Here is a 15,495-nt window from a genome sequence, read left to right on the forward strand (position 1 = left end):
CCAGTACTCTAAAGATAAAAAGCCATAAGCCGCTTCTGTTTGTCTCCTGTAAAGCACACAGGAGATTGCTCCAAAACTGTCCTAAAGCCATACCACTTACATTCCGGGAAGTGACTGGTGGGATGGAGGTAGCCAGTCAGTGCTGCAGGGGTGATACAGCTGCAATTCGATCCTGCTGCAGAGGGTAATGAGCAGGAATGTCTCTGCTTGTTGTGGATTAGCAAAGACAATTGATATGGGGAAGCAAACTGTATCCGATACCCTTGTTTGGAGCATTGTGGTGTCCAATTCTGAGCGGGTCATGTTATAAAAAGTATTTAGTTGCCTAAAGATGCAGATAGGTGCCTTGTGGGAATTTCAGAAATGCCTATGTGCCTGTCTGCATCTTAGGGGGTCCAAATACCTTTTAAAATGTGGCCCTTGGGTGAACTGTGTGTTCCTTGAAGAAGGGGCTCTTAAGTCTATATTTATACTTTAGTTTGTCACTTGCCTCCTATTGCTCAGTCACTGGCATTCTTAATTTTCCAACCTCATCAATTTATAGAATATATAGGTTTGTGTAATTTATAGGTTTCAGTGGTTCTCAGCTTTTTCCATCTTTGACCAAGGTGAGCCTCAAAGATCTGGACTGGAATTCAAACTGCAAGAAGGCCTGGATCTAAATTTTGGTTTGGATCCATCTGTATTTTGCAAGTAAAACTTTTATCAAACATCTTGCAATCTCTCCATCCTGAATCTCTTAACCTACTTATTAATATGTTTTTGTTCTTACCAAATTTCTGTGTTGTGGAAAGGATGCAGGTGGATTGGAATGAAACATCTGTTACTCATTCCCGTGAACTATGCTAAAACAAAAAGCTTAATAAAATAAACAGGAAAATACTAAAGGTGGTGATGGTGGCGGTGATGCGGATTGAACTTCATTGGTTGATAGCTTAACTTTTGATTCTTCCGATTTAAAAATCTTGCTATAAGATATACTGCAGTGGTGGTACATGGCCTGCTGTCTGAGGATAGAGCAAGTTAATTTGTTCTCTCTGATAGCTGTGAATTTTGTCATGTTTTTGTTAGCTGGTCAGATGTGGTCTTTCTAAGGCTTTGATCTGGGCCTTTTGATCATGCTTATGGAACAGTATTTTCCCCTAACTTGCCTATAACCAAGTCCCACTGGTAGAGAGCAAATAACGCGGTGTTGGCTACAACAGAGCTGGGAAGACTGACTCTGTATCATTCACTGGCGGCCCATGGGAAGTCTTCTGAAAAGGTAATATAGCACTGGGCTACAATGGAGCTTCACTCCCAGGGAGCAGGGGGAACCACCTGGGACCATGGAGCAGTCCTAGAAGGAGAGAACATCTGCACAGATGGTCCAAGCCTATAGCAGATCTTGGGGGATTCATAGAATTTGGGTTGCAAGCTCCCTGCTTGGGGAAAATATGCCTTGCTCCTTGTGAAAGAATTTGGAGGACATGCTGGAAGGGGGAACCTTGCAGAGTTTTCCTCCCCTTTGGTTCCATTGCCATGAGTATAGGTGGAGCACAATGTGACTCTCGGGTTTTGGCCCCCTCTGGTTGGTTCCTTAGTGTGCTGGGGAGTGTTGAGTTTGATCTCCTTGAGAGAAAACATAAACACTGTGTGTGTGTATTTATGTATGTTTCAAGTATAAACAGTGTCGCTTAGGAAATCAAGTTGCACATCTCCAAACTCCAACTAGCTCATTACAATATAAGCAACAGTTGTAGGAGTGTTTTCTTTTACTGGCTTGATGTCAGGCATGAGCACTTTTAAAGCATATGCAAACTCCAGTGGCCAGATAAGATAGCAACTGGTATTTTTGTTAAATCTCTTCCTTAACATCTAGTTATCCACTCATCTTTGTGTTTTCTCTTAACTAATGGGATAATGTAGCTTGGCCTAGTGACACCATCCACAGCCAGGGTCATACATTTGAAAGCAAACTCTCCACATTAGTCTCTGGGGAAGCAGACTTCACATCATGACGGAAATGTCAGTCTCTAGGGGAAAGAGCCGACCACTCCACAGATAAGCAGCTGCAGGCAGCATCACAAAGAGCCTCACTGATGCTGCTGCTCCTCCTGCTCTTGGAGGGAAGGAAGGTGGTGGATGTGTGGTAGTTCTGAGAGAGAGAATGGGGTGTGTGTGAAAATCCTCTTAAACCCAATGACGGCTCAGTCTTTAGCTGAGCAAACATAACTTGTTCGTAATTATAACTGTACACCCCCTCTCCTGCCCTCCCCATGTTAGCACCGCCTCTGGGTTTCTCAGCATTTCTTGTTTTTCCATGAATATCTTAGCTCTGAGTTACGGACTGGCTTTTTGGGGATCTTGTACAGCACAGAACATGTTTAATAATTCATCACTCGATAGCTCTTTCTCCCTTTTTCTGTCCCTTGGTCTGCTTGGTGCAGAAGCAAAGAAATCCTTGGTGGATTTATATTGTCGTTGCACATGCTCCTGGGTTTTTCAGCCCTTTAAGGGGGATGCCTGCTTCCTGCTATAAATTAGAGCTTCAGGGATGCGCTCTCAATTGCCTGTGGCCTCTACAGCCATCCAGCAGATGAGACCAGCTGGATCACAGTGTGCTGTGGCTACACCTCCTGTCCTGGGTGCTGAGGAGGAGGGGTATTGTAGAGGAAAGGGATGCTTACTGGCTGTCCATAATTTTACTTCTAGTTTTGTAGGGCGTTACAAATGACAGATGTTTCCAGTGTAGTTCATAAGGCAGACAACTGTGCTGTGTGATCACGTCAATAGTGAAACACATGGAAGTTCTTGTGTTTTCATAGCTTTATTTATTTATTTTAAATCTCCGTACATTTGCACAGAAAACTTCCCCAGAACACATTACTGGGTCAATGCAAAGTAATGATACTTTACATCCTTATATTACCTTCCAACTGAAAATTCAGAAGTACTTTGCAAATATTATTGATCTGACGCCAGGCCTATATTAAAAAGTTAGGTCAACCCAGCTGCATCGCTCAGGATGTGAAAATCCACACCCTGAGTGACACAGTTAAGCCCTAAGCCTGGATCAAGAATGGCTAATCGCATATCTGCACTATGAATCAAACTAATTCCAATGGGCTAGATAAGAATGGTGCCATATGGATTTATATATGCTGAAAGGACTGTAAATGCATGGCAATGATAAATAGCAACGTATCCAATTGGGGAGGGTATCTAATGGGGTTAGTGCAGAGATTTTGAGTCAGGGCCAAGGCCCTTTAACATCTTTGTTAATGGCCTTGCAGGGAGAGTATTGGTTGATTGTAGTGTTGTTGCTGTGGTGTTGGTTCCAGGATATTAGAGAGACAAGGAGGGTGAGGTAATCTCTTTTACTGGATCAACTTCTGTTGGTGAAAGAGAGAAGCTTTTGAGTTTACACACAGCTTCCTCAGGTCTCTCTGTACCTTTTCCAGACCGTCGCTGGGGCAGGGAAGTGGTGGTGTTTTTTCACACCCCTGAGCGACATAAATTTTGCCAACTTAAATTATAGAGTAGAAGACATGGCCTGTGCTTGAAAGCGTGTCTCTCTCATCAGCAAAAGTTTGTCCAGTTTGTCACCCACCTTTTTTCACTAAATACTGGCTAATTTAAAGACCTCAACTCAAATTATTTAAAGATTTCTTTAAGACCATAGTGTTTACAGTGTATTTGGCCTGAAGTCACTGTAAATTCTTTACTGCTATGAATGGATACTGAGCTAAACATTAGCATCTGTGTGCTAATGCTCTTTAGTCTGCTGGATAGCTTAGCACTGAATGCTGTGCAAAAATTGTGTCTTCCTGTGATCTGTGAATTACATGCAAGTATTATATGACACATCCGACCTGAACTGTTTCCATGTGAAATGCATTCCTCTCACAAAATACATCATGGGTGTTGACCAGCTGAAGATGACAGGCTTCCTAAATCAAAGAATGTGAGTCACTGTTTTCAACTGGTTGTAAAAGACCGAGGGTCTGATCCTGTTTTTGCTTATACAGCTATAAAACAGGTTGCAGAGTAGCAGCCGTGGTAGTCTGTATCAGCAAAAAGAAAAGAGGGACTTCTGGCACAGTCCCTGAGCTACAAAACAGGAGCAGTTGCACTGACGTCTTTCAGTTTACACCAGTGTAAAGGAGAATCAGGCAGAGAAATTTTGAGTTTCCCCAGTTTCTTCTAAATATCCAGATGTCAGAAATGGGTGGTGACAACTGTCCATGGGCTTTTGAGCAGGATCAGCTACAAAGAATTTTTAATATATAAAATTAAAGGAGATATTCTTTCCACATATACTCGGGACCAGCTGGAAATGCCGACTGTGCACAACGACTATTGCAAAGTATTTGCTCCCTCTCCTGCAATATGATCAACTAGCCCTTGTGCCCCAATGCAATCCTGCTGACTTCACTAGGATACAAGGGTCTGTGCAAAACACAACATACAGACAGCCCACATACTGAAGAGTTTACAATATAGACAAAACAGGCACAGACTAGACAAGATGTCCTGGGAATCCCAGAGGGGGAATCCCATGTTCACTCACTTCTTTTGGCCATCATGGAAGAACTGAGTCTTTACTTAACAGTCTCCAGGGAAGGTATCCCAAAGTTTATGCCAAAATGTTTGCTTCCTCAAATAGCTTGAAGTGATAACAGGTGGCTCTGATCAATAACAATTGCAGATGTTGATAGCGAGTGTCTTTATTTTTAACTGTTTCCATTGGAATTTAAAAAAAATATTCATGGAAACATGGAGATTATGGGGCAGATCACTAACTGGTAAATTGTCATTGCTCTGCTGCAAACAGTTTATACCATCTGAGGATCTGTCTGCATGGATCATGGATATTGTCTTAAGTTTTATAAAAGTTTGTGTTTACATAACCTTAACTATGGAACAGGTTTTTTTTACACTTGTCCCTTGTAATAAAGATTTGCTTTCAACAATGGTAATTTCCAGCATCCTTATTGTCACAAAGCCTCAACAGATTATTCACAGATCATTATTTTGTCTTAAAAACACCCCATTTTATTCATTACATTCAGCAGCATGCACAAGTAAAGTTCCTTTGAAAATTGTCCAGAGTTCTGGTTATAAAGTGACTTTAGTGTGATATAGAAGAAATTAATAAAATGGGCTGGCACAGATATTTTAATAGTGTTTTTAATTCCCTAATACGTGCCTGCTCACTCTCAGACCCTGCTGGCATATACTTCATTCATGTCACATGTACTTTGGTTACTGATCAAAGCAGGCTCTAGGTCTAGCTGACTGGAGGCATGGATCAATCTTCCAAAAGCCCTATGCCAAAAATCTTGTTTGATTTATGCCGCTTTAACTCCACTGATTTTCAGAACATGCCCTTTAGTGAATTCAAGTCAGCCTGCAACACACAATTATTGAATAAATCACATAGCCATACCTGCAGAGAACTATTGTCTAGAACCCTGGCCATGTCGCACTCAACATCCAGTTCTAACACTTGAATTAAAGGATAACTGTAGTTGCTAATAATTAAATGGCAAATAAATCATTAACATAGTTAAGGGTGCCTGGGGGATAGCTTTTGCCCTTCCAGAACATGGAGTTCAGCAGAAACCAAGGAATACAGAGTTAAGGCAAATGCCCGAGGTGGGTTTCAGACTTTAAAGTTGTAGGCCCAGTGAGGCATTAAGTGGCCCATTCAACTCAATGAGAAGTTCTCAGAGGAAAGAGAGTACATGTTGATGAATATAGCTTGAAACAATTGCTATGAGATGGGTGAACTGCACCATTCATGTCAGTGGGTGCTCCCTTCCTGCCAGCAGTGCAGGAGAGTTTCTGATGTGTGTTAAGCATACTGGTTCTTAGCCCCTCACCCCAGTGTTTTTGGTCATTTGCTCCGAGCATGCTTGTTCTAAGCTCCCCTTCCAGGGGGGCAGGACTTCTCCAGATCCTAGTTCACATGGGGGTTAGGGAGAAGGGCTTGCCACAGATACCACAGAAAGGCAAGCCCTCACCCCAGAACTTGGCTTACATGAGGGGGAGACAGAGAGGGATCAGGCTGTCAAATGGGCAGGGAACCCCAGATCCTAGCTTGCATAGGGTGGTAGAAAGAGGGGTGCCCATGTCCCTATTGTCCCCTAGTTCCTTGCTATTTAATCCATGTCCCTTTCCCAGTGCCCTTCACCTGAGATCCTCGCCTCTCTCCCCTCCTCTACTACCCATCACTGTTTGTCCCCTTCTCTTTGATGCAGCTCCAAACCCCTCTCACCCCTATTCCCCCTCACTCCCCCCTAAAAGCCCCTCCCTTTCCAGTAAAAGCATTTGCATATCTAATTAATTTTTTTATTACATTCCCCCAAAATAACCTCCTCACATGCCCTTCCTCCCCCAACAGAGACAGATTTTACTGATATATCTCCCAACCCTTCTCAGATTTCTGCCCAAGGAGGGTCAGGTTCAGAGGCCTACTGTTTATCCCTTTGAGCTCTCCAGCTGGTGTGAAACTTCCAAGACTAACAATCCTATTAATTTCTCTCTCTCTCTCCATACTCAACTCAGGATAATCAATTTGGTATGAAAATCAGGCTTGTGGGTCAGACTTATGACAAGCCAAACTGAAGAAGCAAAATATTTTCGAAGTAACCTTTTAATTTTGATTTCCCCAAAGAGCTGGTGGTTCCATGTCTGTAGTCATTTGGGGTAACTTTCGAGCGTTGGACACCTTGGTGCAATGAACTGAGCCCTGGTTTGATGTCTGTGTGACCAAAAATGACTTGCCGGAATCTTTCAATTTATAAGAAAAGTTGTTTTGTTTCTCCTTGGAGTTATATCTTGGGAACCCCTTGTTCAAATGGCCCCAAATTTGGATCAATGTCAGAACCAGAGGGCACTGTTAAGTATACCAAATGTCAAGGCTAACCATGAGTAACCATGTAGATTTTAGAGCAGTTAGAGTCAAGCTTTAAACACAAACCTGGTCTTAAGTACAGTAAGGTTGTTACCCTGCTATAAAAGATCCCTTATCCAATGAGTATGGCAACAACCAGACACAACTTCATATTTTTATGTCTATGAAGGCCCTGATCCTGCCCTAGAATTCTTCTGTAGGTCCCTGTACCCATGCAGAGTCCCACTGAAGCCAATGTGAGTCTGCCCTAGAACAGGGGTTCACAACCTTTTTCTTTCTGAGGCCCCCCCCATATGCTATAAAAACTCCACACCCCACCTGTGCCACAATAATTGGTTTTCTGCATATAAAAGCCAGGGCCGGTGTTAGCGGGTCACAAGCAAGGCAATTGCCTGGAGCCCCACCCCAGGGTCCCCTATGAAGCTACATTGCTCAGGCTTTGGCTTCAGCCCTGGGTGGCAGAGTTCAGGGCACGAGCTTAAGACCCATATGCTGTGCTTTGGATTTCTGCCCTGGGCCCCAGTGCGTCTAACACTGGCCTTTTTGGCGGATCCCCTGAAACTTGCTCAAGGTCCCCGAGTGGGCCCCGTACTCCTGGTTGAGAAATACTGCCCTAGAAGATTTAAAGGCAGTTGAGGCCAAAGCCAGCACGTTAGAGGCCCCCATTAATATCCACTTCTCGGTGGCAGGAATTTGGCTCAGAATGTCAATGGGATCATTTCACTGCTGTAAATCTGGAGAAGTTGGCCTGTAGGGCTTTAAAGGTAATTCAGCAACCAATACAAATGTTGGGCCTGACGCGCATTACTACCTCCCAGCTAACTAAAGGACCAATGTTTATATCCCAAACTAACGAGACCTTGAAAAGCATTTCCATGAATAGCGTAAAATAATTCCAATATGGCGAAGTTGCCAAAGTAATTTTAAACAAATTACAAACTAAAAATAGGAAACCACAAAGAACTCTGTTTATGAATGGCTTATTGTCCAAGTAAGCTCTGATTTAGTTTAGCTGAATGGAGGGGGAAAACCCTATTATAAACATAGATTTTACTTGTACATTATAGAAAATGGACACTTTCATCACAGTGGAGCCTAAAAATGAAGCAGGTGGAAAGCCCAGTGGTTTATACAGAACAAAATAAGCCATCTGAAAACATTGAAAAGTAAATAAGAAATGCCAGTTCATCATGGCAAATGCATCAAAGGGCCTAGTGCAGGTTTATTGTTCTGGTTAGACATAAAAAGAGGTTCTGATCTCCCCATAAACCCATAGAGTTCATGCCCCAGTGGTACTCTGTACCCATCATCATGAAGGGGGTATTCTGTGACAAGTGGCATAGTCAGTATGTTTTAAACTGGATGCTCCCTGCCCTGTTCACTCAATGTCTTTCCACATAATTCCTGCCAGGGGAACAAGATATGCCCACAGAGGGCTCTGCGTGGTGCTGAGGCTGGATCAGAACATAAGTTCATACGATGCTCCTCGCCAATACAAAACGGGCCTCAAAATCAAAATGTCTACCTGAGCCACTCTGTTAGCCAGGTGATATTGCTATCGCCCTGGTCTCCCTCTCACCCCTTGTCTATCTCACTACATCTGTCATATTTAAACTTAGATTGTGCTCTCTTTAAGGCAAGAATCATGTTTGTGCTGGTTTATTAGGGTCCCTAGTATGCCTCTGGAGGCTCAGAATAAATAACACTGTGCAGTGTGCATGCCAGGTGACGCCCAGAAATCAACGAGAGCCTGAACTGGGTCCCAGGTGTTTGATACAATTGATATATGTGGTTTGTTAGCCAGTTTGTTCCTTGCATTCATCCAAACAGTGCATATAAGGGAGATAGTACGGAGCTGAGTAGCGATCCTGCTTTTTGAGTCACATGTTGAATATAGCCTAGGAAATTTACTTTTTAGAGATGTAAATTGTGGGGATTTTTTTGTTTGTTTGTTTAAAAACATTTTCCCTTTAGAAACTCCCTGAAGTGACCAGGTCACAATGTTGGAGAATTTCCCTTTTACTTAGTCTCAAACCAAACAGTCATGTCTGGAGGTTTCTTTGTCGTTATTACTGTCATTCGATAGCACCACGCTGTCCTCTGCAATCCATATAAAAAAGCATAGTTCCATTTAAGAGTAAGATGCAACAGAGATCACGGGTTGTGTGTAATAGAAAAAAAAATCAAAACCAAAGAGTTTTCCATGAGAAAGTGAAGTTGCCAAGAGACACAGTTGTTAGAGGCTGTAATTCCATGACTAATTTGTAATTTATACTAGGATGGCGAGGTGGAATATCTAGTCGATCCTAAATTAGACTTCCTTTTAATCCTAATCTGTCTGTCAGAGATGTGCCCCAGTAATTCTGCAAAATAATATGTTGAAGCAGTCGCACATCTCTTGAGACACAGGATTATTCTAGTATAAATAAAGACTGACATTAAATGTTATCCAAAAACATCACATTTAAAATGCAATGAGAGATGAATAAGTACAATATCTAACAGATTGCACTTTCTCACTAGATAAACCATGCTGTGGCTCTCATAGCAAGTGTGTGGAAGCATAAACAGATGCTATGAATGACTGAGGAGGAAATTCGAGGACAGACATTTAGCTATCAACAGTTTGCACAGTTAGACACACGTTTATTGGCAGCTGTACTGCCTACATATAACACAATTTTCTTTTATCTTTGCAAAAATTAGAAACGTACTGGACCAGATATAGGAAAAACACCCACTGCTTTGAATAACTATGGCTCACTCAGACCTGTAGTGTTCAGCCCTAAATCTGTACAATCCAACCACAACTGGTACCTGGACATGTCATTAGTTTCACCAGAAAGGAATTCTAATCTTAGTGAGATTTTGGCATTAATACAAAAATAGTAGGGGAAAAGTGATGGAGATTTAATGGGCATAATGTTATTTCATGCAAGACTGGAAAGAGATATGTAATTTGAGCAGCATTGGGGAAAGCTGATGTGGAATATCACACCTCTGAAGGAAGCTGTTAGTATGATGCTTAGTATGATGTTTCTCTTTGTTTTTGCCAAAAAAAACCCCACCACCTTTCATTTTTTCAGCATTCTTCAGAAGTTGGTTCTCAAGCATGTGATGAGCCTATAAATAGAGGCTGGGATTTTCAAAGGATTTTAGGTGCCCAGCTGCCTTTGGGTGAAGGGATACATTACATTATTGTATGTAAAAAAGCAAGTTTGCAAAGAGAACGTTATCAAGTGCTCATGGAAGTCAATGGGAATCTTTTAATTTACTTCTAAGAGCTTTGAATCAGACCCATAATCTAGAATCATCCAGTGTGGCTGCAGAACTCAGTCTTCAGGGGAGAAAATAGGGCACCCCAAAATTGAGGCTACTTCTGAAAACATGCCCAAACTGGTAAATATCTTCATCTCAGACAAAGCACAATGGCCCTCTCCATAGAAAACTCTTCACTCACAGCTGCTTTGGTAACAGGAAGTTTGCTACATTCCCTTTCCTTCCAAAGAACCAGTCCTCTTTCTTTAACTGTTACATGTTCTCACACAAAGCATCCTTTTTAGTAGCACTTTTTTTCTTTCCTTGTGTAGATTAATCCTGGGAGTAAGGCAGCCATGGCTAACCTGTGCCCTGGAGATATTATTCTGGCAATTAATGGCGAGAGCACAGAAAACATGACTCATCTAGAAGCACAAAACAAGATCAAAGCATGTATGGACCATCTGATGCTATCTGTGAACAGGTAGGTGTCTGCACTTTTCTTCAAACATTTACATCTCTTTGGTATTGACCCACTACATAGTTATTGTGTCCATATTTGTAACTAAATGTCCCCTTCCTTGAGATGCTCTTCTGCAACCACATGGCAGCCTTGAGCAGTGTCCTGTTTCCTCTGAATCTCTGAGCTGTAGCCTCTTTCCTAACTAGGGAGGACTGGAAGGCAGTCTGTGTTAGAGCAGATCTGATGCGACATCTTAAAATAAAAATAAAATAATACCATCTGAGTGACCCTAAGGGCTTGTCTACATGGGGACGCTCAGTGAAGTTAAAGTGAATCTACTGAAAGTGTGAAATCAACGTGCATAAATTAAAGGGTATTTCATTCAGGAGTAAAGCAGCCATAATATGAAGTTTGCTGTAATTGAATCCTCGTCCAAGGATTCCTCGGAGGATTAAGGGTTTGTCAAAACACATTAACTGTTAGTGTGCATCAATGGGTCTACACGGACAGATAGTCTGAGGCAGGCTAGTGCCGGGTAAATTCACACCCCAGTTTGCGGTGAACTAATTGTTCACATAGACAAACCCTTAATCCATCCTGGAATCCTTGGATGAGGATTCAATTACAGCAAATTATGGCCACTTTACTCCTGAATGAAACACCCTTTAATTTATGCATATTGACTTCTCACGTTTTAGCTGATTCACTTTAACTATCCTGAGGCCATGTCTACACTATGAAAGTACTCCGATTTGACGGAAGTCGATTTTTGGGAACAGATTGTATAAAGTCGAGTGCATGCATCCACACTAAGCACATTAATTCGGCGGTGTGTGTCCACAGTACCGTGGCAAGTGTCGACGTTTCGAGCAGTGCACTGTGAGTAGCTAGCCCACAGTTCCCACGGTCCCCACTGCCCATTGGAATTCTGGGCTGAGCTCCCAATGCCTAATGGGGCCAAAAGTTTGTCGCAGGTGGTTATGGGTAAATGTCATCAGTCAACCCTCCCTCCCTCTCTCCGTGAAAGCAACAACAATCATTTCGTGCCCTTTTCCCTGGATTGGCCAAGCAGACTCCATAGCACAGCAAGCATGGAGCCCGTTCAGCTCACTGCAGCAGTTATGACCATTGTAAACACCTCATGCATTATCGTGCAGTTCATGCAGAACCAGCACCTGAAAAACCAGGCGAGGAGGCGACGGCAGCATGGTGATGAGGACATGAACACAGATTTCTCTAAAACTGCGACCCCCAGCAATTTGGAGATCATGGTGTTACTGGGGCAGGCTCATGCTGTGGAACACCGATTCTGGGCACGGGAAACAAGCACGGGACTGCATAGTGTTGCAGGTTTGGGATGATTCCCAGTGGTTCTGAAATTTTTGCATGCATAAGGGCAGTTTTATGGAATTTTGTTACTTGCTTTCCCCTGCCCTGAAGCACAAGAATACCTAGATGAGAGCTGCCCTCACAGTTGAGAAGCGAGTGGCGATAGCCCTGTGGAAGCTTGCAACGCCAGACAGCTACCGGTCAGTCGGGAATCAATTTGGAGTGGGCAAATCTACTGTGGGGGTTGCTGTGATGCAAGTAGCCAACACAATCATTGAGCTGCTGCTATCGAAGATAGTGACTCTGGGAAATGTGCAGGTCATACTAAATGGCTTTGCTGCAATGGGATTCCCTAACTGTGGTGGGGCTATAGACAGAACGCATATCCCTATCTTGGGACCAGACCACCAGGGCAGCCGTACATAAACCGCAAGGGGTACTTTTCAATAGTGCTGCAAGCACTGGTGGATCACAAGGGACATTTCACCAACATCAGTGTGGGATGGCCGGGAAAGGTTCATGATGCTCACGTCTTCAGGAACTCTGGTCTGTTAAAACGGCTACAGGAAGGGATTTACTTCCCAGACGAGAAATGGGGATGTTGAAATGCCTATAAAAAGAAAATGAGTACTTGTGGCACCTTAGAGACTAACCAATTTATTTGAGCATAAGCTTTCGTGAGCTACAGATCACTTCATTGGATTCCACTGCATGCATCCGATGAAGTGAGCTGTAGCTCACGAAAGCTTATGTTCAAATAAATTTCTTAGTCTCTAAGGTGCCACAAGTACTCCTTTTCTTTTTGCCGATACAGTCTAATACGATTGTTACTCTGAAACCTGTCTATAGTTATCCTTGGGGACCCAGCCTACCCCTTAATGTCCTGGCTCATGAAGCCGTACACAGGCACCCTGAACAGTAGTAAGGAGCTGTTCAACTATAGGCTGAGCAAGTGCAGAATGGTGGTAGTGTGTGCATTTGGACGTTTCAAGGGTCGCTGGCGCAGTTTACTGACTCACTCAGATGTCAGCGAAACCAGTATTTCCATTGTTATTGCTGCTTGCTGTGTGCTCCACAATCTCTGTGAGAGTAAGGGGGAGACGTTTATGGCAGGGTGGGAGGTTGAGGCAAATCGTCTGACTGCTGAATATGTGCAGCCAGACACCAGGGTGGTTAGAAGAGCACAGCAAGAAGCGCTGCGCATCAGAGAAGCTTTGAAAACCAGTTTCATGACTGGCCAGGGTACTGTGTGACACTTCTGTTTTGTTTCTCCTTGATGAAAATCTGCCCCCGTGGTTGACTCTAAATTCCCTGTAAGCCACCTGCCCTCCCCCCTTCGATCACAGCTTTTTTGCAAAGGAAATAAAGTCACTATCATTTAAAAAACATGTGTTCTTTATTAATTGATTATAAAAATAGGGAGATAAGTCACAAGGTAGCCCGGGTGGGGTGTGGGAGGAGGCTAGGAGGGAAGAAGAAGGCCACTTCAAAACTTGTTGAATGCCAGCCTTATGTTGCTTGGGCAGAGAACGCCCGCTGTCTGTGTAGGTAGTGTCTATACTGCAGTGCTACCGCAGCGCAGCGGTGCCATTGTAGCATTTCAAGTGTAGACAAGCCCCAAGTATTCCTTCCTCTCCCACCAAAAGGCTAAGCATGCTGCCTCTGCAAAAGTTCCTGCCTCTGTTTGTCCAGGGAGCAGGACACTGGGACCAGGACTACATTTATACATTTTATTATTTTTTAACACTTCTTTCCTATTTGCATAGATTAATTTGTCCCATGATATCATGCAGAGTTGGTACATCTGCAAAAGACTGGTGACTGGTCTCAGAATAAAGAATGACACCGTAGTGTATCAATAGGTATCAATCTGCTACAGGTAAACAAATACTTTTAAAATGACATTAGTAGAAAAGGTAGATATGGCAATATATATTCCAGGTCATTTGTATATGAATTTGCATGAGCACGCTGTAGGGCTTTTGGTAGAAGCAGATTTACAGGTCTAAACGTCCAGGTCTGCTCCCACTGAAAAACTCCCATTGATTTCAACGGGAGCACACTTGGGACCGAAATCTGGGCTTGGAGAAGCACCACATACATAGAACCTATTACCTTAATCTCTTTTGTCTACGTGCCTTAGCACACTTTCCAAGGGTCTGCTGAGGGTTTAAACTTTTAGGAATGATTTAAAGCAAAACAAAAGTTCATGTAAATGGATTTTGTTTTTCTTTCCACCGGAATTCATTCCCTGGCCAAATGTTTCTAATTAAATCACAAATTACTATAATTGTCCAGCCAAAATGAGTGAGTTTTATGAGGCACATAATGACTAATATGATCTGTGATAGATATAAGTACATTTATAAGATTTTCCACTTCAAGTTAAAAAGGCATTTCCTTATGTAAAGAGCTACCATTCACTGTTTATACTTCCTTTTAAAAATTGTTTAGATTTCTGGACCTCAAAACCTGGTCTGAAATCTAAGTAACTAGTTATTGGTGTTTCACAAAGCCACAGCCTTATTTCTCTGTGTACAGTTTGGTCATTTATAAACAGCTATCATAAATAAAGTAGAACTCTCTTTTAACCTTAATATTTGAGTAGTACCCAAAGACCCCGATCAAGTTTGGACCCCATTGTGCCAGGTCCTGGGGGAACAGAGTATATAGTCCCTGCCTCAGAGAGGTTAAGTGGTTTGTTTCACAGAAAGCTTCATCACAAGCAGAGTTTCATATAATAAGAGAGGATCTATCAGGCCTGCTACATCTCTCTGCTTCCCACAGGGAGTGGCTTTAGTAAGAGTGGTCTGGTCTGTCTCTCCACAAAGTGGGGCTGTAGCGACACTGGGAAACATGGATTTCTCCTTACTCCTCTCCACACAAGGTGGTAACACTTCTCAGCTTCTTCTCCCCCTCCTTCTCTGCTTTGCCAGTTCCCCTTGGAACTACAATATGTCAAGGGGCTACCTTCAAGGGGACTAATATAGCGGAACCTTCTTATGCTTGAGAAAAGCTTCACTGTAGGTGACCCTCCACTGAAATGCATTTAAATGGAACTCTCACTCCACTAAAATGGAACGTCATCTTATGTGAATTCATGAAGAGCACAGACACCCTACTGATGTCAGAGTCTTTCCATTAACTTTAATGGGAGATGGATCAGACCATTGTTATGATCAGATTCCAGTGTATACAAAGTAACTTATATTTTACATTTGAAGACATTGGGATGCTGTTAACACTCTGATCGAACTTTGCTCATCCTTGTGTGACGGGGCAAGGCCAGATGGCTATAGAAAAGTAGTGGGAGATAGATATATTAGCTCCAGGCTAACAAATCCCTGGTACCAGGTTAAGTGAAATGGAAGCTGCTCCAGGTCAATTAAGACACCTGGGGCCAATTAAGATCTTTCCAGAAGGTAGGGAGAAGGCTATGTTGATTGGGACACCTGAAGCCAATCGGGGGCTGGCTGAAACTACTTAAAGGCCTCCCAGTTAGTCAGGTGGGAGTGCATGTCAGGAGCTGTGGGAAGAAGTTGCG

General features: G+C 42.9%; 1 protein-coding gene across 1 annotated transcript in view; it reads left to right on the top strand.

Moving 5' to 3' along the window:
• The window catches only part of PDLIM4 (PDZ and LIM domain 4), a 96,000-nt gene that overhangs the window by 10,561 nt on the left and 69,944 nt on the right, over positions 1-15,495 (top strand). Inside the window, exon 2 of the mRNA XM_038412989.2 lies at positions 10,492-10,643. Coding sequence (XP_038268917.1) covers positions 10,492-10,643 — 152 coding nt within the window. The remainder of the gene's footprint in view (positions 1-10,491; positions 10,644-15,495) is intronic.

This window comes from Dermochelys coriacea, chromosome 8 (assembly GCF_009764565.3).
Source record: "Dermochelys coriacea isolate rDerCor1 chromosome 8, rDerCor1.pri.v4, whole genome shotgun sequence".
Classification (NCBI taxonomy): domain Eukaryota; kingdom Metazoa; phylum Chordata; order Testudines; family Dermochelyidae; genus Dermochelys; species Dermochelys coriacea.